Below are 25,886 nucleotides of genomic sequence, written 5' to 3'. Positions count from 1 at the left end.
GCTCTGCTGCTGTAAAAAAAAAAAAAAACGCCCCCGGGCGCTCTGGGAGCCTCTCGGTCCCGGCCGCCAAGAAGAGAAGCAATGATGTGTCCTTTTTTCTTTATTCTGACACGATCGATGCATTGGGATATTACCATTGGCTATTTCAATTTGCAATAGCCAATAGTAATGTCCCAATGCTTTTCAACGGGAAAAAAATCTTTTTTTTTCTCTTTTCTGACAACGATCGTGTCAGAATAAAGAAAAAAGGACACAGCAGTGTTTCTCTCCTTGGCGGCCGGGAGCAGGAGACTCCCGGGGCGCCAGGGAGAGTTTGCTGTTTGGAGATCAGTGTCCCTGGTTAGCAGGTAACCAGGGATGCTGATCTCACTGCAAGTGGCTGGAGCCAGCCGTAAGATCACGGCTGGCTCCGCCCAGCTGTCAGAAGTAGGCTGTCGGCCGGCCGCTCGGCCAGCTTCGGCTTTCAGCACGGCTCAGCGCTCGACTGAGCTGCTCGGCCGTGATCGGGAGCTGTACGGGCTATTGTGAATAGCCCGTACAGCACCCCCTCGGTTCTCCTGAACCGAAGGGGTCCTGGGGCCGAAGCTAGCCGAAGGATCGGCCGAAGCTACGGCCAGATCCTTCGGCAGCTTCGTGAATAGACCCCTAATTTAATTTCGGACCCGAAAAACGAAACAAAGCAAATTTTGTTTGGTTTGTTTCAAAACGAAACGAAACTAAACTAATTTTTTTTTGTTTCAAAACGAAACTAAACTAAATTTTTTTGCTGGTGCACATGTCTACTGAATATACTGTCCAACTGCTAGAATGTACAGTATGTCTCCATAGTGTTGTATCTCATGATGCATAGCTGACATTACAAATAGACCCACCTTGGTTCATTTTTAGAGGAATGAGTTTGTACTATAGTCATATGACTCCTATAGTCTTTTTAGACTTTCTTAGGTATACATGTGAAAGAGATCAAATCAATCAATTGGAACAAACTCATCATTGTGTATTAAAATATTTTAAAATGTTTAAGGATTTTTTTGTAACCATGTACTCCTGCCCTACTAGTAATCAAAACTAATAAACTCTATGCAAAAGTCATTTGTAGTCAGAGATCATGCGATTTAGACTACCTTGGCTGGGAGATGGGGATAAGCATATTTTTATTTTTATTGCTTCTTTACTAAAAAATAGTAATATAATTTGGAATAATAGTGATATCTGTCCAACTTAATTTATTAACATGCAAATTTAGCAGAACAATATACAATTGTATACACATCTACTGATGACCTCACAAAGAAACCCCAGAGTATAATAGTGATGCAGTCCATATACTGTATATACTGGGTCAATATTTATTTTTATAATGACCCTTTACATGAACACTAAAATTACGTTTTACCACCTGAAATGCAATGCTGGCAGGAAAGATTTCCTTGGCCGTATCCTTAATTGTTTGGTGTTTTCTGTTATTATTGCTTGATGTAATTTGTGTTATGCAGCTCCATATTATTCTAACTTATTCTGAAACAGTAACTGATGGAAGTAAGTATTGCTGCATCATTGCTCTTAAGCTTTCACTTAAAAACCTTTTGTCATAATTTTTCCTGAGTGTGTTTTTTTTCTGCTTTATACACATTTCTATAGTCAGATGTGGTTAAAAAAGTAGAATAAACTTTGTATACACATTTGCAGGACAAAAAGAGGTTTTAGAAATCCATCAGTGTATCATTGAGAAATATTCTTCTCAATTAAAACCTGCCTTGCAGAGATTCCTGCTGTTTTCATGAATGAGGAAGATGTAGCCCTAGGAGCTTCACAGCTGGTCCTATTTCCACTGTCCTCCAAACAGCAGGCAGAATTTGTAAAGGAAGTTGTTGTTTGGGTCTGTAGTATAACACTGCTGGGATGGCTGATGGCAATCTTTGATTAACCTTAGAAGTGACATTAAATACATATTGCATATTGCCTTTATAATATCTAGGAATTTTATTCTTGGCTGTTAATGAGGGTGTTCAAGGGCAAACACATTCTTAATCTCTTACATCACACTATTTTCATTGCTTTTTAATGCACAGTTTTAAAGGACAGAAATGTAGATAAAAATAGTCTAATGACTGATACAAAGGGTTGGCTGTTATATGTTTTTGTTTTTTTAAAGCAACAAGAGCTGTCTTGCACTGATCAGTATTTTAAGTTTTAGAATAAAAAACTTAAAATGATATTAAAGTCAACCGTTTTTTAAGATATTTCAAATGTTGATTATATCACTTATAATGGCTGCTGCTCCTTGATGTTGTAAAGTTTTAGTTTCCTGCAGAATCAGCTGGTCCCCTGAAAGCTGGCCCTAATATCCTGTTTTAGGGTGGTTGCAGGGTCCTGAGGAACTGATAAACTGTGTGTTTTCACAAACAGACAGACACAGAAGTCACCCCATGTTCCGCTCTCCTCCTCTTCCTTTTCTCCCTTCTTAAACCTAGTAGATGGGTGGTTGCTGGAGACTGCTCTGACCTTGTGATATTGTACTGAACAGGAAGTTCAGGGAAGCCAAGCTGAGAGACTTGGAGCCAGCTGTTCAGAAACATGATGTACTGCAAGTGTTTGGGCAAACATATAAAGAAATACTTTGCTGGGCAATACATTTGTTTGATCTGGATTCATTATTTAAAAAAGATCAACAGTTTATTACTACTGTAATGCCAGTGCTTTGTTGGCAAACATATTTAAAGGATAACTAAACTTATATGCACCTTCCTCATCAAAACAATATGTCCCATTACAGACATCTGATCAGATAATGTATGTGTATGTAAAAGTAAAACTTTTTTCTTTTGAATAGATTGCGGAAGGTTTTTGTAGGGGTCAGGTGGGGCGACTGGTGGCGAGTAACTCTTAAGGCCTGGCTAGTAGCTCAGGACTTGAAATTTTGAGCCCTGGTTTAGACCCTATGTCAAAATAGCACACAGCCCAAGTACAAGAGAGTAAAATATCCGCTGTAACAGCAACAAAAGCCACAGCTTTGGTGGCAGCATGATTGTCTAATCTCAGTTCTTTTACAGGGCATATCACTTTAATAGTCAAGGTGAGCTCAGCTCACCTACCTCTTAGCCAACTCTAGTAGAGGTCTCCCTCTCATCCCAAACTTCTAATGTGCTTTCCATGAGATTATTACAGAAAGTTAGATCCTCTGATTTCGTAAAGTCTTGTGCGCATTTTAAAATGATGTTTTTCATTAAGAACAGACATTCACTTCAGCTGAATCAGTCACTGTAATTTGGCAATACATGCACGCACATGAACTGCTTATGTTTTTTACATACCCAAATACCCCATTATGGCAGCAACTCAAATTAAATTATACTTATCAAAAGAAAGGTGCACTTGGATGGGGTTATACAATGACTATTTCACTGGTCAGCTGGATTGACTATTATAAAGTTTGGGATATTTTCAGCACTGTTCTTATCAACATGCCTTGGCATTGGCATGCACTGGTATTCACCTTTTCAGGGGCACCAGACTGGTTGCCATTTGGGGAAGTGTGCCTTTATTTATGATGTGGGTGGCCTGAAATGACTCTTGACTGAACACTGCCTGCTCTAACAGATATTCCCCTTACTCTGACTTCTGCCTCCTGGATGCAACCCCTAGCTTTTTGATATGTCTTCTCTTGTGACTCATTTTATATAATATTTGCCCCTCTATTGTTGACCCATGGCTTCTTCCTGATTACACTTTTTTTAGTGGCGCTACACTTCTTGGTATGGATTTCTACTTGGCTTGGATGGAATATTCTTCTTATCCTCTACCTTTGCTCTATTTAGAATTGATCAAACTCTTCAGATTTGGTGATTGAGAACATAATTCCCAGGCACAATTGAATACAGTTACACCATACTGAACTTTCTGGTGGGTGGCAGCCACACAGTATCCTTGTGTATTTGGATCATTATACCAACACTTTCGGATTTCTAGCTCTACATTGCAATTTATGTTGAGCTTTCAATTATTCTCTTATCAACGTATTTTCAATATTAAATGTACATTTTAAATGTTGTGTAATATTTTGAATAAGCAGGTATTTCTATATATGTATACAATAAATCAGAGTGTGAAAACCTGAAAGAGTGCCAACAACAAGGCTTGGTCAAAGTAGAAAGAAATATCTTTTTGAAGGATAAGTAGCACTTCCTTTAAACATGTGAATGAATGTCTATTAACAATTAGCAAAAAATATGTCTGTGTATTTGTATGTGTTTAAAAAACTTAAAGATAAAAAGGGACTATAAAGGGACAATGGCAACAGATGTAGAAAGATGTAGAAAGTGAGTCAATTATTTCTTATAGGGTCCGTTTCAGTGTATTCGTCTGATAAAATGTTACATACATAAATAACTATTGCTGACCTAATTTAAATAAAATAACAATTCAACACATTCTCAATCCACTTCCTGGAACAAATAAAGAAAGTGAAGTCAGATTGAAGTGACAATTGTGGATGCTTGTCCTGGGTCAGTGTATGACAAAGTATTAAAGCTAGAGGGTCAGCATACCAGAAAGTCAAATAAAATTTTTATAAGAAGATATCAACAATAGCAACCCACATTTTTGTTAGCCAAAAGCTAGCAACCCAGTCTTTAATTTTAATCTACAATATTTTCTTAGTGTACAAATAAAAATGTAAAATCTGGGATGTATTTTTCTTGTAATTAGGAATCCTTTAAATCACTTACCATTATATATAAATTGATGCACTTAGTACAACACATGCTGAATATGCCTTAGTTGGGATTTTTAAATAGGTATGAGTGAACTTAGTAAAGTTCAGTTCACTGGACATTTGTCTGCCCAGTAGGAAATCTGTGAACCCTGAACATAGCCTCCAATCCCACTGAAGTCTATTGAAGCCAAACGTAATAATTTTTTTACTGGCCTTTTTTAGTGCAAATTGCAAGCTTTTGTACGGTAAACAGTACGGGTAGCTGCACACTGCCATGGGGGACATATACCAATGCAACAAAAAGAAAAAATACAATTCAGTGGGGACTGGGTCTTTTTATATAGCTTAAAGGGCATACAAATACACAGATCCTTTAAATAACATGCCTGGGGAATCCCTAAACCTGCACATGGAGCTGCATACCAGTATGATGTACTCCTGCAAAAGTAACATAAAAAACTACTGCCTCTAATTGACATATCCTTCCTAACCTGCTTTTGTTTTACTAAATGGCAAGATATCCCCCTTAAAACCTATCCCCAGACCCTTATCCAATGGATATCTAGTATAGATTTTGACAGACACTTCTCTGATCTGCTTCTGCTTTAGTAAGACAGATTCAAAATACACAACATACCCTCTTACACTTTTTTTAAAGTGACACTAAACCCTGGAGTTAAATCATAAAAATGCATTCAAGCACTTTCACAAAAATGCATCTTATTTGTGTAAAGTAGACACAGCTCCAAGCTCGGTCCCATGATAGATTATAATCTCAGTACAAATTAGTTAACTAGACATGAAATTGTAGTTCATCACGGGAGGGAGCTTGGCGTGGTGGTTACTTTACAACACACATACACAGGGATCATGGAGAACAAAAGTAGCCACCATACAATAGGAAGGATGGTGTCAGCACCATTTCAGAGATGATTTGAGGATCTTCAGCTGTGATACACAAATAAGATACATTTTTGTTGATAGTTAAGGTGTTTGAATACATTTTTTACATTTAACTCCTGGGTTTAGTGGTCCTGATCATTGGGAATTGCATATCTTGATTAGTCAAACCGTATATAATATAACTCGATATGTTATATCGAGTCTACCACCTACTGATGATATACTGGACATGTATGTGATATCCTAAGACAACATCTTTATTCATCTAAATCATTACATATCTGCTTGCTAAAATCCTTATGTGTGTTGCCCACTAAGCCATAGCAAGTGTAGTACCAGAGCTCACCATCGGGTGTCACTCTCACGCATTAACCCCGTCAATTCTAGCTCATAGTTACTACTTAAATTCAAACCCACGGTCAGACATGATGTAAAGGTCTTGAACTCTTATCTAAAAGTGCTGAAGGGACCACTTGCTGACCTGACTGTGAGATCCCCACTCCGCAGTTGTGATCCTAGGCCTGCGCAGCAGAGTTGTTACAGCATCCCTTTATTTATAAAAACAAAATCATACATTAAAACAGAGATGTACAAATCCCAGGAGCTCCGTGTGCTCCTTACAAATGACAGCTGCCTCCTAATTTTTGAATTTTTCTCTAGTGTAGTCTTGGAGCTCAAAAGTATCGTTACATGTACTTGTACTTGTACTGTACTTGGTATCTGTGCAACCCTAGTTTTAATGTCATCAGAGTTAAAATCACACATTAAACAAAGCCAACGAGCTGTCAGTAATCAATCTTGAATGCCTTAGTGAAAAGAACTGTAGAGATTAAATCTTAGCTATTCCCCAAAGAGTCATTTATTTTAAGAGCAAAACAAAAAAAATGAAGAAATAAACTGTGTTAATTCCATGTATATTTCACTTTTTATTACTTCCTTTAACTGCTACATTGAACAAAATCCAAATAATGAAAAACATACATGAATTACTGTTCATTGCTAATTGCCATACATGTAACACGTTTAACATTTCTTGAACAACTGTAGTGATATTAGCACAGCTAAATATAAATTTGGTATGCTAACATAAGATTGTAGCTAACGACAAACTACAATATTGTTTTGTGTAAGCTGTATTCGAAAACGATTGTGTAAGATTATGTACCATCGTGGATTTCTTACCATTACCATTTATTAAAATGTAATTGTACTAGGCAAAACTGGTGAATTTGGGCATATTTTGATAGTGATTTTATTTATGAATATAGGTACCCTTAGCCTTTTACTTCTATTTTTCACATATAAGCTCATCATTGAACAAAAAGAAATTGGCCGTTGTTGCAGCCTATAGTACACTGCTCATTCAACAGCTGACTTCTAGATACAAACTTAAATATTGTAGAATAGATATTAGAAACTTAGAGAGTATGTTTTAAAGCTACCAGTATGTTCCCCCAAGTATGTTTTATTGTCTCTATAACCTAAAGCAATTCCTCGTGGATAGCATTCAGAGGATAAACGACTCTTTGCATGCAAAATCCTCTTTCTTTCTCATAAGTGATAAATACATTTGCATGCTAAATTCTTAAAATCTGTATGTGTTCTGTGAACAGTTATTACTTGTGGAGCCAAAGCATATACCAGATGATATACCTGAAAGCACAACAATGCAAAATCACATGCATTGCAAAATCACACAAGTATTTCATATTCAGCCCATCCTGCTGTTTTCAGAAGGATCTGCACATACATAATATCTTGCAGTCTAAATAAACCCCAGCCATCAATGAAATAAAAACAAGTTTTACTGTTTTCTCTCTCTTTAGAAAACACATGGTGCTTGGGGAATCCTGTGTCGAGGCTGCTCCCTGTACTAAAACAATAATGTATATAAATAGTAGCATTCAAAAATAAATACAAAACATTCATTTAAAAATTCAAAATCTGACCAAAAGTTTTATGGGTTACCTATAACACTGAATGGCAGATTGAAATATTCATATTAAAAAGTGAATATATTTTAGCTCCAATTTGATAGATTTTTACTCCAATTTGCTCCCCATCCTTCTTCCTGGGATCGGACCCACTGTCTGAGGTAGCCAGCTCACCTTATTTCATAGAGGTTATGTTACTGGGGATTTTTGGATTACAAAAAATGATTGTTAATATTATTGTAATTATTTTTTTAACAGAAACAATATACTGTGTAAAACAAATGACTGCATTTATTTAATTAGCCCTGTGGTGTTCATTTGACATCACCTAAAATATATTTATATAAGCAGTATTACTTGAATAAACAATGGCAACTCTTCTAATCACTTTGAAACCAGCAAAAAGGAGGGTGTACATAGGTAGGGCAATATACAAACCAATTCAAAAGGTCCCTTAACATAAGATAGCCAGAAACAAAACTAACTATTGTCAACTACTCAGGTTAAAAACAGAGGTTTTTGCTGCACACATTTGCAAATACATGTTTGAGTCACACTGCCACCTCAAGCTAACTTTAACAAACACATTTATTATACTTCAGATTACATTTCTACTTTGTATGATATATACAGCAGTTAAGATCAAATCCGGATGTGTCAAACCTACACAGCTATTTACATAGTTAGCCAGGTTGAAAAAAAGACATGAAGTTCAACCGATAGAGAAAAACAACAAAAAAATAGATAAACTTCCATAAACATAACCCTATGCCCACAGTTACCCACAGATGATCCAGAGGAAGGCAAATAAATCCTTGTCCAGGGCAAACAAAATCCATCCTGATCCCATAAGGCAATCAGATATTCCCTGTATCGACAATCTCTGGTGTTTATTTTACTTATAAAAAGTTAATATCCAGTAATATTCTGTGCATTTAGGAATACATCCAATTTTCTTTTAAATAGTTAACTGAGCTAGCTAAAACTAGCTCCTGAGGGATTCTATTCCACATTTTCAAAGCTCTAACTGTGAAGAAGCATTTCTGTATGCAAAGGTTAAACCACCTTTCATCCAGAAACAAAAAGTGCCCTCTTGTCCTTTCCAGTAAATGTAAAATTAATAATTTTGCACCAGACTCACTATATATACCATTTATATATTTATACATGGTGATAATATCCCTCTTAATTGCCTCTTCTCAAGTAGGAACAAAGTCAGGTCAGCTAATCCTTCCTAATAGCTTAGCTCCTCCATGCCTCCTATGAGTTTAGTTGCCGTCCTTTGCACGCTCTCTAGTTCCACAACATCCTTTTTCTGAACTGGTGCTCAAAACTGAACTGCATATTCCAGATGAGGTCTTACTAATGCTTTTTACAGGGGTAGGATTATGTCTCTATCTCTGGAGTCAATGCCCCTTTTCATACAAAAAAGTATTTTACTTGTTTTAGAAACTGCGGTTTGACATTGCATGCTATTATTGAGTCTTTGGTCTACCAGATCAAGCAGATCCTTCTCAATCATTGACTTCCCCAACTGTACTCCCCCTAGAGTGTATGCCAAATGCATGTTTTTAGTTCCCAAGTGCAAAAATTTACATTTATCAACATTACACCTAATTTGCCACATAGATGCCCAAACAGGTTTGCTTGTTAGATGGAGACAGCTTGTAAGGACTGTATTTAATTACGTAGCTTGGTGTAATCTGCAAACACAGAAATTGTACTCTAATTCCAAACTTTAGGTGTAAGACATCTGTTTCAGGTGCTTTGTTCACCTTAATTTTGTCTTATTCACCTTTATTTTGTCTAACTGTTTCTGAACCATATCAGTTTTGATCCATTGTGGTGTGAGTGTGGTTAGTGCCTGTGGCACTGCCATCCCCATAATGGATTTGAGTTAAAACATACTCCTTTGTGCAAAGCTAAATAAAGTATTTAATAGATTTGCCTTCTCTTTGTCCCCAGCTACCAACTCTGAGTTATCTTGTAAGGGGCCTACATGCTCGCACGTAACCTTTAATATATTTAAATCATTTTTTGATTTTGTCTAGCACTCTTTTGCAACCTGTCATTTGCTTTGACTCTTTGCAAACAAAAAACATCTGGATGTATTCTTAAATGCAGAGACTATTACTGGATATTGAGTTACTATAGGTATATTAGGCATCAGAGATTGTTTATCCAGGGAATATCCGATTGCCTTATGGGATCAGGAAGGGATTTTTTTCCCTGTTGGAGCAAATTTAACCATGCTTTATAGGGTTTTTTTTTCCTTCCTCTGGATCAACTTTGGATGCTAGACATTGCATGCTATTATAGCTGTGGGCATAGCATTCTTTTTTAGGTTTTTCTTTTTTTTCCCATATCTCTATAGGTTGAACTCGATGGACATGTGTCTTTTTTCAACCTGGCTAACTATGTAATCTTTTTTACATATTTTGTATAGTCTTTGTAACTTTTAAATGACAACAGTGTTCCTTCATTTTTATATTTTCCAAATACCCTTTTCTTATTTGTTATGGCTTTTTTTAACATTGAATGTGAGCCCCATAAATTTTACTTTTAGCATTTTAAACTTATTGTTCCCAGGAATATATTTTGCAGTATTTTTGCAAACAGCTGTTGGGAAACATTCCCATTTCTGTTCTGTGGTGTTTGATGACAAGATTCCCTCCCAATCTAAGTCTAGGAGAGCAGCCCTCAGCAGTGGAAAATGTGCTCTCCTGAAGTTGTGTTTTTATTTTTCTACTATGTGCTCATTGTTTACAAGTTAAGTTAAATAACGTTGTATTGTGGTCACCGCTACCCAGTTGTTCTTTTATATGTACATTTATAATAAGCTCTGCTTTTTTTGAGATTACCAGATCCAGCAGAGCATCATCTATAGTTGGGGCTTTAATAAACTGTGCCGTAAAATTGTCTTGCAATAGGCTTATAAAACTATATTAAAAATTTAAACTTGCAAAGTTACTTTCAATATTGTGAACAAAGACTGGATAAATGTATTTAGCTAAGAACTTTGGTTAATAATTCATAAATGTCTAATGCTGTTCTTGACTGTGTAATTGCAAGTCAGATCTTGATTTTTTTAATTTCACAGAGATCAATTCCTTATTTAAAGCATGCTCATTGTACATAATTAGAATATAGCACAGCCTTTTTACTCTAGTGTAACAAATAAAGATTGTTTAATATTGACCATGCAATATGTTATTTCAATTCTGTATAGCTAAACAAGCAATAAATAAGAATGCAAAGATGGTCACATGAAAAGTGACATAAGATTTTTTAAATTCTGTTAATCACTGTGGATCACTGATAATAATATATTTATTTTTAATCATTAGGAGCATTGCTTCCAGTGCCAAAAACTAGTTTTAAAAAGCTAGTTCTCTACTTACTCTGACCCCTAACTTTAGTTTTCTTTCATAAGGGAGGCCAGAGTAAGTAGGGAAGCAGATGCGGCCCCCATTGGGAATGAATAATGGGTACTTGTACTAAAGGGTTAAAGAAAAATTCCACACTTTTGTAAAAAAAAGTTTATTAAACAAAAAAAATACCCAGTTTTTGACAATTCTTTTAATTAGAAAAAAAATGTCCCCCAAAAAAGATCCAACGTTGTAATTCAGGGTCAATCACGATAACAGATGAGCACTGACTCATCGAAAAAAAAATACCGCCCGTGGACCCAACCACTCCCGACGTACTCACTACGCTAAATAATCGATTTGACAGTTGCCGGCAAAATCTAAACAGATGACATCACCAATGGCTCCGCCTATCTGCCATTCAACCGACACCTGTCAAATCACTCTAGGAAATATGCAGTGTGGGAAAATATGAAAATTGTAACATAGAGCTTTAAAATAGAAACCTATACTGCCTAAAATGTATTTGGAGACTACAGCATATATAAACAATCTAATAAATTATCAAGGATGTAAAACATAAGGGCAGAAAAGAAGTTCAGAAATAATACTTAAAGAGATATGTTAATTAATTAGTCATTAGCACTTCTGTTTTCCAGCCTTGGGTGTTATCCATTTAAGTCCTGGTCAGAGCACCATCTGCATGGAGTTTGCATGTTCTCCCTACGCTTGCATGGGTCTCCTCCAACACTCCAAATACATGCTAGTAGGTAAATTGGCCCTAGTATAATATTCTACTGAGCTGGCCTAAGATGGCTGCCCTACCATCTGCCACAACAGCAGATAACATGCTTTGATTTCCCATGGAGAAAAGCACTATAGAAAAATTAATTATTAAAACATTTTTTTCTATAGAATATTTTTGTTTTAAATATAACAAAGTATCCAAGTTTCCTTGTGAGTTTTTTTAACTGCTCATGGACTGTCCGCTGTCTTAAAACAGCTGGTCTGCTGGCCCATTATCTGAGAGGATATACCATGAATGCATGTCTGCGCATGGCTGTGGCCGCTGCTCCCAGCTGGGAGCTGCGGCTTTACACACAGAGCTGACAGCCAATCACAGCAATCACATGGCAATTTCTCAAATTATTTGGTAAAATATATAGTAAAAATTAAAAAGTGGGTATTAAATACCACTAAAAGAAAGTTCTATATGACCACCAAAAAATTACATAAAATTAATTTTGTTACAGTGTTGCATAATGGAGGAATGCTCAGCCAAACTTGCACAGCACTGAAAAATGAACTGGTAATGAAGGGGGTGTAAAATGCCGGTACTGAAGTGAAAGACCCATTCAGTGATTATGCAAGGCAAAGGCTGCAATCTCATTTGGTTTGTTTCTTCAACTATATTGTTCTATAATAGTGTGCGATTCTGTACTCATATTTTATATGCATAGTCAGTTTAAGTCAGAAAATGTTTTTGCAACCCAAAATGAAAAGTAAGGTCATTTTTAAAAATAGGTAAAATTACAAAAATGCATTTGTCTGCTTCACATAATTATACATGTGCTTCTTTTGCTTCCAGGTTTTGATTTAATAAAATGTGAGGATCCAGGAATACCAAACTATGGTTACAAGATTCGGGATGAGGGTCACTTTGCTGATACAACTATTATGTATAGCTGTAACCCAGGTTATACAATGCATGGGAGCAGCATTCTGACCTGTCTCAGTGGAGATCGAAGGGTGTGGAATAAGCCTTTACCAACATGCACTGGTAACACAAAATTTTTTCCTATTTTCTCAAAACAGATAGAGTTTTGCATGCAAAAGAATTGTTTTCTTAACAAGTATAGAATGTTTATTCACAATATACATGTCATTTAGCTTAGTGAATAAAGTATAGCTATGTACTCAGAAAAAGCAATAAAGTGCCAGGGTAATTTGCTTGCATGTTATTGGGTAATTAAGGTGAACACCACCTCCCCATTTTTGTGAAGCTAAGTAAACATTCACTTTGGAAAGTGAAAACTCTGATGTTGATTAACTAAAGGAATTAGAGACTGTTCAGCAAAATTAATGTTAATTTGGGATACTGTATACAAAGTGAATATTCCCTTAGCCAAGTAATTAAGTGAAGATGTGTTTTTGCTTTGAATACCAATCATCTGCAAGGGGATTTAGAAACATTTTTTGTAACTAGCACATGATTGAATGGTTTAAGTAAACCCAGCGTCATCTTATTCGCTAAGTAAAGTGTACAATCACTTTGCTAAGTGAACAGTCCCTATCCTTTCATAAAATACATCTACAGTGCCCATTTAGTAAATGTGTCTCACTGCTTAAAGTGTATTTCCACTTTTGCTGTCAAATTGGGATACCATCCAGTTTATATGTTTTACAAGTTTGCATTCACATAGCATAATAAAAAATGCTGCCTACATATTACTTGCTCTTTGCTAAAAGAAAATATTTTTCTATTAACTGATTTTCCTCTGGATACATAAGGGGCTAGGGAGGTTCAAGTTTATCACAATTAACCCTGTCTGCACCGTGCTTGCAGATCTCATTAACAGTTGTTAACTAAAATTAAACACTGACTGTCCTAACAAAAATCTAAAGATCTAGAAGCATTGTATGTTAATAAGAAAAAGCCCAGGGTGCCCCTTGTCATTCTATGGGGACAGCCAGAGTTTCCTGTCACTTTGAAATTCTAGAGTGATGCTTACAGTCTGTCCAAAGGTCTGTTTACAGAGACATCTAAAATGTCTAAAAAGAAGTATTAAAATATATATTGTTAATATTTTGTTTACATTTATATTTTTTATGTGTTCGCATTTACACAGCTGTGTGAATGCGAACACATAACAAACACATAGTGGGGTTTTCTAGAAATGTGACTGTAAAGTATATATACACTTTATGCTTATACATAACATTCCTGAACTCCTAGATATTGCACACTATTGTACAGCACCCCCTCGGTTCTCCCGAACCGAAGGGGTCCTGGTGCCGAAGCTAGCCGAAGGATCGGCCGAAGCTACGGCCAGATCCTTCGGCAGCTTTGTGAATAGACCCCTATGTAAATTATTCCAAAAAAGAAGATATCATATTGGATTGCTTTAATAAATTACATTTGAAGTAAATAAAAATTAATAGTTTAAATTCATATGCTATTTGTGCAGCTGAATGTGGAGGTCGGATTTATGCTGTTGCATCAGGACGCATTCTGTCTCCAGGTTACCCAGCACCATATGAAAATAATGTTCACTGCACTTGGATTCTTGAAGCAGATCCAGGGAAAACTATCAGGTAAGCTATATAAAAAAATATCCTATACAGAAACAGTCACCCCTCGTATTTTCTGACAGAAGTGTTAATGCTGAACTCCAGCCCAGATAGCAAACAATTGAGCTGCAAGTTTGAAAATGACTTGCTAAAGTATTGCTAGACTTGCCAAGCTTCACAATTTTGTTGCACAATTACAGAAAGTCTGCATTGCAAGTCTCCAGATCAATGTGCTTTGCAAAAGTGCTGTACACTCGCAGAGCTCTTGCTAAGACCTGCAGGACTCGTGCTGTAGACTTGCCAAGCAAATTTGCTACAAACTAGAACTTGTGCTGCAAGTGTTCTGCAAGTCTACAACTTGCCAGTAATGTGTGCAGCAAGTTAACAAGAATTCAATTTAACCCTGCCAGAAGTTTGTGGCAAGTTATCCTTGCTATCTGGGAGCCTTACCATCTTGCACAGAGCTTTTCACAGTATGCACTAGAAGCTGCAGCAAGCCAGATAAAGCTTGCCTCATTCCCTGGCTGGAGTAAATCATCATTATCTAACCCTTTCTTCCTCAATCATACCATTCCTGGCCCGCACCTTTCATTCATTGCATTTCAGTTATTTTAATCATGGTGGATTGGATCATTGGATCATGGAAACTTGGATCATGGGTTACAATCAGTATTACATGTGGGCATTACCTACAGTGGTCTGCATGCTAATACAGCCTTCCTGGTGATGTCACTGGGTCCAAAAAAAGGTATGTGATAAACATAGAAGTTAATGAGGGTTAAAGGAAGAGCCAGGGAAGGTAAATTCTAATAAGCTTAAAATTCTACTTAACTTTGAACATAACAGTCTTTACAAAACATTTTTGTATATTAGGGAAGGTTTAGAAAATCTGCCAGCTTTTAGTGTTGTCTGTGTGCCCACTCAGTCCATATGGACCATTTATTGAATCTGAAATTTAGAGGAAATCTCTGAGCAGGGTCACAAACAGCAATAAAAGAGAGAAAAAAACTGGCAGAGTCTAATCTTTCCTCACACGTCTGAAAAATAAACGTCTCTGTTGTTGTCCTAAAAATATTAAATAAGCATGCCTTACCAAGATATATACCATGTATTCCAGACATAAATGTAAGTTTAGTTGACTGCATCTCGTGTTGTTTATTTAGTCATAAATATACTTCCAAGCCGTGTATAAATGCTGTTTACACACACTGACTTCTGTTGACCTTTAAAGTATGACTATGGGCAAAACAAAAAAATGCATATATGATGCAGTCCGTCAATACTTTCTAACCCCCCCGCCCCCCATAGTATAGTTTTATTATCTGTTGATTCTCCTAGTAGATGTGCTATTTTTCCTATCTGTATTATGATGACAACACTGTTTGTTCTTCACTGAAATCACACAATGTTGCTATTCTGTGGGGCAGGATAGTCTTAGATGGACTTTAAATGGGCAAACATATTAAAGGCTAACACCAGCTAACAGTTTTATACAGTTACAGCTAAAGTGTATTTTTAAATTTTGGTAAAAAAGGTTTAAGCCATATGAAAAAAATATAACTTTGGTAAGAACCCCTTGGTATATGGTTTGTCCCAACCCTGTATGTGTCACTTTTGCTATGCAGCTTAGACTGTTAGAGGAAGTGAACAATAACAGACCTAACGATAGCATCAACAGGTAATAAACCAACATTACAGGAAGGACAAAATTGGCTGTTGTACTATTAGTGGCAGACTGCAAATTTCATGTAACATTTTATTTGTTAGTGGTGAGAACACACTTTTTATTATTTAGAGAATCTAAGAGCAACTTTGTCTGAATATAAAAATCTTCTCATACCAAGAGCCATATAGCATTTTCTCAAAATGCTTGTTGGTATTTTGGAACAAGTGGGGTTGATCTACTAAAGGCAAATAGGCTGTTCACCTTGCATGAGAATTTGCACTTTGCAGGGGAAGTTTCCCATCAGCTTATTATTATTATTATACAGGATTTATATAGCGCCAACAGTTTGCGCAGCGCTTTACAACATAGCCAGTTATGTGCAAGCAAATATACTTTTTTTAAATTTTCCTTGCTCGTGATTGGGTTTTCTTTGCTAAGTGGAATTTTACCACAGTCACAGAGCTAAAGGAAAATTCCCCTGCAAAGTGACCTGCTTATTAGGCTTTAACAAACAAACCTCTGTGAGTCTAACAGCATTGTGGCTCATTCCAAGTGTGCACCATGCATATCATGTTTAACACAAGGCAGTGCTACTGATGGCGATAATATAAATTTGAAAATCTGTCGGAAGAATAGTTTGTGCCTACTCACATAATGTGGCATTTCTAAGAAAAATTTACAAATATTACATCTATTATGTGGAGATTTGGGGTTTTTCTGTATCTTTTTAAGATATATTTTTGTTACTATAAACACTATGCTTTATAAATTGCATTGGAAATTGATTGCTGAATTTTCCTCACTTCCATAGGATTTCTATTCTGGTATAAAATGTAGGGGGTTATTCACCATTGAGCCAAAGGATACAGCTGTAGCTTTGGATGATCCTTCAGCTTTCTTCACAATAGCCCGTAGAGCAGTCGACTGAGCCGAAGCGGGGCGAACAGCCTGCCAAAGGCTGGCCGTTCAGCCCACAAATGACAGCTAGACGGAGCCAGCCATGATCTCATGACCGGCTCCACCCAGTTGTAATGACAGATCAGCATCCCCAAATGACCTGGGGTGCTGATCTGTCATTAAACAATAACAACTGGGCGGAGCCAGCCGTGAAATGGCCGGCTCCGCCCAGTTGTTATTCATTGGGACTTGCTAGAATACTCTAGTAGGTGTCGGCCAATCTTTTTCAAGAGCCCGTGGATGTGCATCATAAAACAAACTTCCCCCTGTGAACAAAAAAAGTGAACCGTGAAATCACAGCACACAAAAATGTGCACAAGGGTGCTTGGTCCTTCAATAAAGAAGGGACCTCGAATTCCTGACCCCCCGGGGGGCAAGGCTCCTGACAGGGGTTGAGATACTTTGGTCCACCAACCCGGATGCTGGCGGACCCCAATCCTTCAGGGACCTGCCGAAACAGGTCCCACCAAGTACTAGGTAGGGAGCTCTCCCGAAGAGAGACTCCCTGGTTCGGGAGGAGGCAGAGAACCCTATATTAGGGCACAGAACCTCCTCCCCTGCATCGGGAATAGGGCCCGAAGGTACCTGCACCCTAGCACTCCGTGGGTCAAAATTTACAAAAACACAAAAATGTGCCAATCGTGCATGAGGTGCAATAAATAAAGGAATAGTGCCAGTGCACCACGCTGACAGGCCCTAGGGGCCGGGTGCCAAAACAATGCCCCGGACTAGCCATAAGGCCTGTCCAAGAGGCGTTGTGCAGAAATTGCAAGGTGGTGTGTGCACAGTGAGTCATGTGGGTTCCCACACCCAAGTGACTTTCTGAGCACCCCTGGGACGCCGCCCACAAGGGGGCACAACACCACGGGCTCTGCCGCCTCCCTACCCTCCGGCCAGACCCAGTGTTTCTCCGTTCATACCAGGAGGTAGTGCCATCGGGGGTCCTCCCGCTGTCTGGGGTCTACCTGTAAACCTCAGAGCCTGACGCAACCAGCAGCGGATAGAACCATCCTCTGACACCCGCCAATTACGCCAGAGGGTACTCGAATGCTCTCCTATAGGGCAGCAGCATCCTTTCCCCTCCAACAACTGATAAGAACAGATACTATACTTGATCTTAGCCAAAAGGCCGAGAAGGTGTCGGCCAATAGGAAACAGTTGGACAGAGCCAGCTGTCACTGCTAGGTCCACCCAATTGTTTTTCTTTTTTTATTATTTCTTTTTTAATATCTTTATTTCTTTCTTTTTAAATGTTACCATTCATTTACATTTTTTAAATATTGTTTCAACTTTTTTTCCCCACTTTTTTCCCCCACTCTTTTCACTGATTTTCTATTCTGCTCAGTACCACAGAGGTACCGAGCAGAAGAGCCGAATGCCGCTTGGAGGCATTCTGCTATTCCCTCACTGCCGTTCGGCCCCTATGAGAATAGGGGCGAACGGCAGCGACTGAGCTGCCAGAGCTTTGGCTCAGCCAATCCAGATGTTGGATCGGCTGAGTCGAACTGCACTTCGGCTCAGCTAGTTCATTTGTGTTTATAACATTGTTATAGAATGTGCCAAAATGCATGCTTCTGACATTCCTGTGTATAAATCCAGTATCTTTTATACCTTATGTATGTTTTGTCTTATTTTAAAAAATATTGCACAGTAAAAATAAATGTTTTTTTTAATGTATTCCCTGTGATGAATATGTAACATCATTACAGGTGTATTTCTGTTCACTCCAGGAAGCCATAAGCAAGCACAGATAAATCTGTAATAAAAATAATCACAAAGTACTAAAGAAGAGTTGAACTGTGGAAACTGTGCCCTGGAAAAGATAGGCTGAGTACAAAGGACTAGTAACCAGTATTGGCAGTGGTCTCCCTGAAGCTGTCCTTTACTGATTTACCATGCCTTTTTTCTCATCTGTGTCTCATTGGGGGGGGGGGGCATTTTAGCAGAGTCAGGACTTTGCTGTGTCAGAGCCTCTAGCAAGGAGAACAGTGATCAGCACAGTAGTGACATCACCAAATCTCACTCCAAAAATAGCAGTTAAAAAACAGAAGTGCCTTAAAAAATCTCACACTGCAGATATACAGCAATGAGGCTGTATGCACAGGAAAACCTAGGCACCCTAATTTACCAGGAAATATACTGTTATTTTTCAGGAAGAATTCCAGGCAAAATGCCTTTTTCAGTGTATTCCATAGGCACAATTTATATTTCTAGATGTTACATGTGATATAACAAATCTTCAAATATTGAGTTCAGGTCCCCTTAAAGTTGTCCTAACAGATCACTAATATTTTACAAGTGCCACCAGCCAGGCTACTTGACCTCTGCTAATGTGTTGACATTAAGTTGGTGGAGCATGCCTAAACACTGTATGGATCGCTCACATTTCTTGTATGAAAAAAATTGGTCAAAAGTGTTTCCTGCACACTGGGAAAACTTTACAACTAACCATGCCTGGAGTTGTTTATGTATAGGCTCCACCTCCCAATTAACAATAATAATGTTTAAATTAGTGACATCCATGAGTTAACGCGATTTAACAGCCTTTGAACGTGGGATGATTGTTGGCGCTCAGAGCCATGGATCGAGTATCAGCAAAACAGCAGAAATCATTAAATGTTCAAGAGGGGCTCATTGTTAAAGTGTTTAAAGACTGGACTGTCAAACTCATCCGGAGAAGATGGCGCCGCAAAAGGTGAAAAGGACACCGAAGGAAAAGAGATCCAAAAAGGCTGCTTGGAGGTTTACTCTGGATCTTACCCATCCTGTAGAAGAAGGAATCTTTGACTCTGCCAATTTTGAACAGTTTCTCAAGCAGAGAGTGAAGGTCAATGGGAAAACTGGAAATCTTGGGAACGTTGTTCATATTGAACGTCAGAAGAACAAAATTAACGTTGTTTTGGAAAAGCAGTTTTCTAAAAGGTACCTAAAGTACCTCACCAAGAAATACCTAAAGAAGAACAGTCTGCGGGACTGGCTACGTGTAGTTGCATTGAATAAGGAGACCTATGAGCTCCGTTACTTCCAGATCGGCCAGGATGAGGAGCCTGAAACTGAAGAATAAATGTCAAATAAACATCTTTCTTCATAAAAAAAAAAAAGACTGGACTGTCAGCCGAAAATCTGGATCTGAACGTGCGAATAGTGGCCTTCAGTGACTAGTCAATGTTAGGGCAGAACGGAGAGTGGCAAGACTGGTACAAGACAACAGAAGGGCAACAGTGAAGGGTCAGATTCCTTGCATCACCTTTCAACATCTCGTGGAGGCGGCCCAACGAAGTCATCTCGTGGAGTTATCTCGTGGCCCAACGAAGTACTGATGGGGTGGTCATAATAATCTGGCCACTCAGTGTATATCTATCTATCTATCTATCTATCTAGATAGATAGATAGATAGATAGATAGATAGATAGATAGATATCAAGAGACTATTGGGGTTTAGTGAGGCATCATGGCACAAGTACAATTGAAAAAAAGATTTATTAATAAATATTAATACATGATTGCATTAAAAAAATACATTAGTTTATGTATTCATGTATGACTATGTATTAATCATTTTTTTTTCTATTCCACTTGTGACATGACTATGACGCCTCACTAAATCCCAATAGTCTCTTGATATGCATATTTTAAAACCTAATTAAAGTATCCAGTTGAAGTACCTTTAAATACCTTTTTCATTCAGTAAGGTCCTGCATGCTGCACTCATATTCTAATGGCCTGTGCTAGTCAAATACCAGTCACATCCCTAAGCACAAGCACAAGATTTGTATTGCACAGAAAGAGGGTGTGTCTTATTAGATCTGTTAATGAGTGTTGATTACTGAGTGCACTGGGTCTAACTCTGGTGCCTAATGGACTGCATTGTCATATTGTCAGATACCCTGAACATCTGCTGTAATTGGACAATGAAGGTAAGACTATGAAAATAGAAGTTGTTAGTGCCACTTCTGTCTGATCAGATATCAGTTTTTGTGACATCTCTTGGATATAATTTGGGAAATGGATGAGTTGATTTTTATGAATAATTGTCAAAATGAGGAGAAGGCCGGGCTCGCAGTCTCCGCTATAATTCATCCCAAAGGTGTTCTATCGGGTTGAGGTCAGGACTCTGTGCAGGCCAGTCAAGTTCCTCCACCCCAGACTCACTCATCCATGTCTTTATGGACCTTGCTTTGTGCATTGGTGCACAGTCATGTTGGAACAGGAAGGGGCCATCCTCAAACTCCTCCCACAAAGTTGGGAGCATGAAATTGTCCAAAATGTCTTGGTGTGCTGGTGCCTTAAGAATTCCCTTCACTGGTACTAAGGGGCCAAGCCAACCCCTGAAAAACAACCCCACACCATAATCCCCCCTCCACCAAACTTTACAATTGGCACAATGAAGTCAGGCAACCGCCAAACCCAGACACGTCCATGGGATTGCCAGACAGAGAAGCGTGATTCATCACTGGGCCATGGAAACCCATTCCATGAAGTTCTCTACGCACTGTTGTTGTGCCAATCTGAAGGCCACACGAAGTTTGGAGGTCTGTAGCTATTGACTCTGCAGGCAGTTGGCAACTTCTGCGCACTGTGCGTTTCAGCATGCGCTGACCGCGCTCTGTCATTTAACGTGGCCTAACACTTCGTGGCTGAGTTGCTGTTGTTCCCAGTTGCTTCCACTTTGTTATAATACCACTACCGTGGAATATTTAGTAGCAAGGAAATCTCTCGGAACACCTGAATCCAATGATTTGGAGGGGTGTCCCAATACTTTTAGCAATATAGTGTATATATACTATACTGAGATAACTGAAAAACAAAACAAGAAGGGGCGCCTTTCCTGGTGCAAATCAATTTATTCAACAATTGGTAAAATGTAATCTAACAGGTACTCACAAGAGTAGAATATCAACGAGCATTAGGACAGTAGAGAGACCGGACCAGAGACATCCGTGTGATACGTCCTATGTACAGATCAGTAAAGAGAAGTGTCTTTACCGGAGACATCCGTGTGATACGTCCTAAGTACAGATCAGTAAAGAGAAGTGTCTTTACTGTGTCTTTAATAGAGAAGTGTCTTTACCGGAGACGTCCGCGTGATACGTCCTATGTACAGATCAGTAAAGAGAAGTGTCTTTACTGATCTGTACATAGGACGTATCACACGCATGTCTTCGGTCCGGTCTCTCTACTGTCCTAATGCTCGTTGATATTCTTCTCTTGTGAGTGCCTGTTAGCTTACATTTTACCAATTGTTGGATAAATAGATTTGCACCAGGAAAGGCGCCCCTTCTTGTTTTGTTTTATATATATATACACTGAGTGACCAGTTTATTATGACCACCTGACGTTTGTAGGCAATTTAGCTATAATTAGCTATAATTTCACACTGAAGTTGCTAGAGGGCCAGACCATTATAAATAGGGAAGCAGGTTGTTTACCACGACAGTAGAAGTGATTTTTTTCTGAAGATATGGGTAAACAACGCGATTTAACAGCCTTTGAACGTGGGATGATTGTTGGCGCTCAGAGCCATGGATCGAGTATCAGCAAAACAGCAGAAATCATTAAATGTTCAAGAGGGGCTCATTGTTAAAGTGTTTAAAGACTGGACTGTCAAACTCATCCGGAGAAGATGGCGCCGCAAAAGGTGAAAAGGACACCGAAGGAAAAGAGATCCAAAAAGGCTGCTTGGAGGTTTACTCTGGATCTTACCCATCCTGTAGAAGAAGGAATCTTTGACTCTGCCAATTTTGAACAGTTTCTCAAGCAGAGAGTGAAGGTCAATGGGAAAACTGGAAATCTTGGGAACGTTGTTCATATTGAACGTCAGAAGAACAAAATTAACGTTGTTTTGGAAAAGCAGTTTTCTAAAAGGTACCTAAAGTACCTCACCAAGAAATACCTAAAGAAGAACAGTCTGCGGGACTGGCTACGTGTAGTTGCATTGAATAAGGAGACCTATGAGCTCCGTTACTTCCAGATCGGCCAGGATGAGGAGCCTGAAACTGAAGAATAAATGTCAAATAAACATCTTTCTTCATAAAAAAAAAAAAGACTGGACTGTCAGCCGAAAATCTGGATCTGAACGTGCGAATAGTGGCCTTCAGTGACTAGTCAATGTTAGGGCAGAACGGAGAGTGGCAAGACTGGTACAAGACAACAGAAGGGCAACAGTGAAGTGTCAGATTCCTTGCATCACCTTTCAACATCTCGTGGAGGCGGCCCAACGAAGTCATCTCGTGGAGTTATCTCGTGGCCCAACGAAGTACTGATGGGGTGGTCATAATAATCTGGCCACTCAGTGTATATCTATCTATCTATCTATCTATCTAGATAGATAGATAGATAGATAGATAGATAGATAGATAGATATCAAGAGACTATTGGGGTTTAGTGAGGCATCATGGCACAAGTACAATTGAAAAAAAGATTTATTAATAAATATTAATACATGATTGCATTAAAAAAATACATTAGTTTATGTATTCATGTATGACTATGTATTAATCATTTTTTTTTCTATTCCACTTGTGACATGACTATGACGCCTCACTAAATCCCAATAGTCTCTTGATATGCATATTTTAAAACCTAATTAAAGTATCCAGTTGAAGTACCTTTAAATACCTTTTTCATTCAGTAAGGTCCTGCATGCTGCACTCATATTCTAATGGCCTGTGCTAGTCAAATACCAGTCACATCCCTAAGCACAAGCACAAGATTTGTATTGCACAGAAAGAGGGTGTGTCTTATTAGATCTGTTAATGAGTGTTGATTACTGAGTGCACTGGGTCTAACTCTGGTGCCTAATGGACTGCATTGTCATATTGTCAGATACCCTGAACATCTGCTGTAATTGGACAATGAAGGTAAGACTATGAAAATAGAAGTTGTTAGTGCCACTTCTGTCTGATCAGATATCAGTTTTTGTGACATCTCTTGGATATAATTTGGGAAATGGATGAGTTGATTTTTATGAATAATTGTCAAAATTCTTTTTTTATATCCACATAGAAGCCAGAAGAATTATTCTTTTTGCGTTCTGTTTTTTTTTTCAGTGCTTTCCATTTTAACATTATATTTTCAGAGACAGAACAATGCATATTTTAGTAGTTACAAGACTAAACATTATGTATACGTTCTTGTTTTTTTTCCAGCCTTCACTTTATAGTTTTTGACACTGAAGTATCACATGATATCCTCAAGGTATGGGATGGACCTTTAGACAGCGATGTTCTTCTGAAAGAGTGGAGTGGTTCTTCTCTCCCTGAGGACATTCACAGCACATTCAACTCTTTGACATTACAGTTTGATAGTGATTTTTTCATCAGCAAGTCTGGTTTTTCCATACAGTTTTCAAGTGGGTATAACAAGATGCATTATAAATTTACCATGATTTACTATCTGCATTGCATGGAAATGTTCCTGTGTATATTTTTTACCCCTGACTGTTTTCATCTACATAAAGCACACAAATGCATATAGATTTTCCTTTCAAATGAACTGTGGTGCCAAACATATTTTTTTCTATGTCTATCCTTATATTCATTTAAAATGCAATGTGAGGAATAAATATTCATGATTTCTGTCAAAGACAACCTCTCTTTTGGAGTTTAGTTAGTTCAATTTGCAAAACTTTTTGGCCCTTTTACTTTCCATCTTCATTGGAGTCATCAGTGTGGTGTTTCCGTTTATGAAGCTTTTAAAGGATCACTGTCATTCCAATTCAGCGCAGCATGTAGAAAATGAAGATACAAACTGACTTGTGCAATTAGATTAATTGTAATCAAGTCTACATATTTTTCATTACAGCTTAATTACTATTTAATCATGCATAAAATCAGAGAGTCTGTAAAAAAATGACCCTTAATTTGTGTGAATCATATGTATATAATATGCTGTAATGCTGAGCTGCCAGCAGATATGCCTGTTATAAACAGAATAGCTGTTTTTCACTTTTTCATATAAATCAGTGAAAGGTTTTGTCACTGCTTGTTAAAGAGAGTCTGTAAGCTAATGCAAACAAAAACGGAGTGTGTTGCTAATAGCAACAAATCCATAAGAAACTGGATGACAGAAGATACAATACTCTTGCCATTGTGAAATCAAATTGAGTCTTTAAAAATCCAAGTTCATTAACTTTAATTTGAAATACATATTTTTTGCAGTCTTAGAGCATGGTCATGAGATGGGAATCGGATTTGCTCATCTGTTGCTCTAAGTCAGGTATGGTATTGCTGTCATGTCCATGGCACAAGCAGAAAATTCCAGCTGACTGTTTTCTAAAGCAGGGTGGTGAAATAGTTTGAAAGGTTTGAAAACCTTGTCCAATCATTGCTACTTCCCAACAGGTAAGCTAGCACTAGCAGTGCTTCCTTACCATATCTTCACTGCAGAAGTATTATATACATTATTAAAAGGGTATTTGCATTCTACATGATCAATAACATTTTGCCGAGATATTAATAATTACAACACATGTTACATTTTTCATATTGACTTTATTTTCACTGCTGCAGAATTTGTGCATGTAGCACCTTCTGCAAAAAAAGTTATAGGCTTTAGTTTGTCATCAATACTTGGAAAGTATTAGGTAAGCAACTTTAAAGAATTTAGAACTATACAGGGAAAACCAATTTGTATATAAGAGGCATAGTTAGATGATCTAATCCAGGCTCACAATATGAGGTGGTAGAGTCATAAGTGTAAACTATTTTCAATCCAATGTGATTCAACATTTTTGCACAATGCGAACAAACTTAACACTCAGTTTTGAGTGGTGTATTTATTGTGTCATGTTTGACTCCATAGAGGCATAGAAAATTGTAGGGACATGGTAGATTACTATGATAGAGTTCTTATATACTGTACATATTCTGGAATATTTACTGAAAATATATGTAAAGTATCTACAGTGACCAAAAGAAGCCAATCAGAAATATGTATGCATTGAATTAGCGCGAGATAAAATCTTATTGTTTGTTCTCAATTATATTATTGCTATTATTATTATTATTATTATTATTATTATTATTATATTTTCTATGATATTGTAGTATGTA

The 25,886-nt window shown here is 37.8% G+C and overlaps 1 protein-coding gene and 2 pseudogenes across 1 annotated transcript in view; all 3 read left to right on the top strand.

Moving 5' to 3' along the window:
• CSMD1 (CUB and Sushi multiple domains 1) overlaps positions 1 to 25,886 on the top strand; it is an 880,549-nt gene that overhangs the window by 610,450 nt on the left and 244,213 nt on the right. The window contains exons 23-25 of the mRNA XM_018562582.1: positions 12,508 to 12,699; positions 14,108 to 14,234; positions 23,982 to 24,184. Of these exons, the coding sequence (XP_018418084.1) occupies positions 12,508 to 12,699; positions 14,108 to 14,234; positions 23,982 to 24,184 (522 nt within the window). The remainder of the gene's footprint in view (positions 1 to 12,507; positions 12,700 to 14,107; positions 14,235 to 23,981; positions 24,185 to 25,886) is intronic.
• On the top strand, positions 19,501 to 19,916 carry LOC108791960 (annotated as a pseudogene).
• Positions 22,442 to 22,859, top strand: LOC108791959 (annotated as a pseudogene).

The sequence above is a fragment of the Nanorana parkeri genome, unplaced genomic scaffold (genome assembly GCF_000935625.1).
Source record: "Nanorana parkeri isolate BGI_ZX_2015 unplaced genomic scaffold, ASM93562v1 scaffold586, whole genome shotgun sequence".
NCBI lineage: Eukaryota > Metazoa > Chordata > Amphibia > Anura > Dicroglossidae > Nanorana > Nanorana parkeri.
The sequence above is the reverse complement of the archived record's forward strand: the minus strand, read 5'-3'. Positions and strand labels throughout refer to the sequence as shown.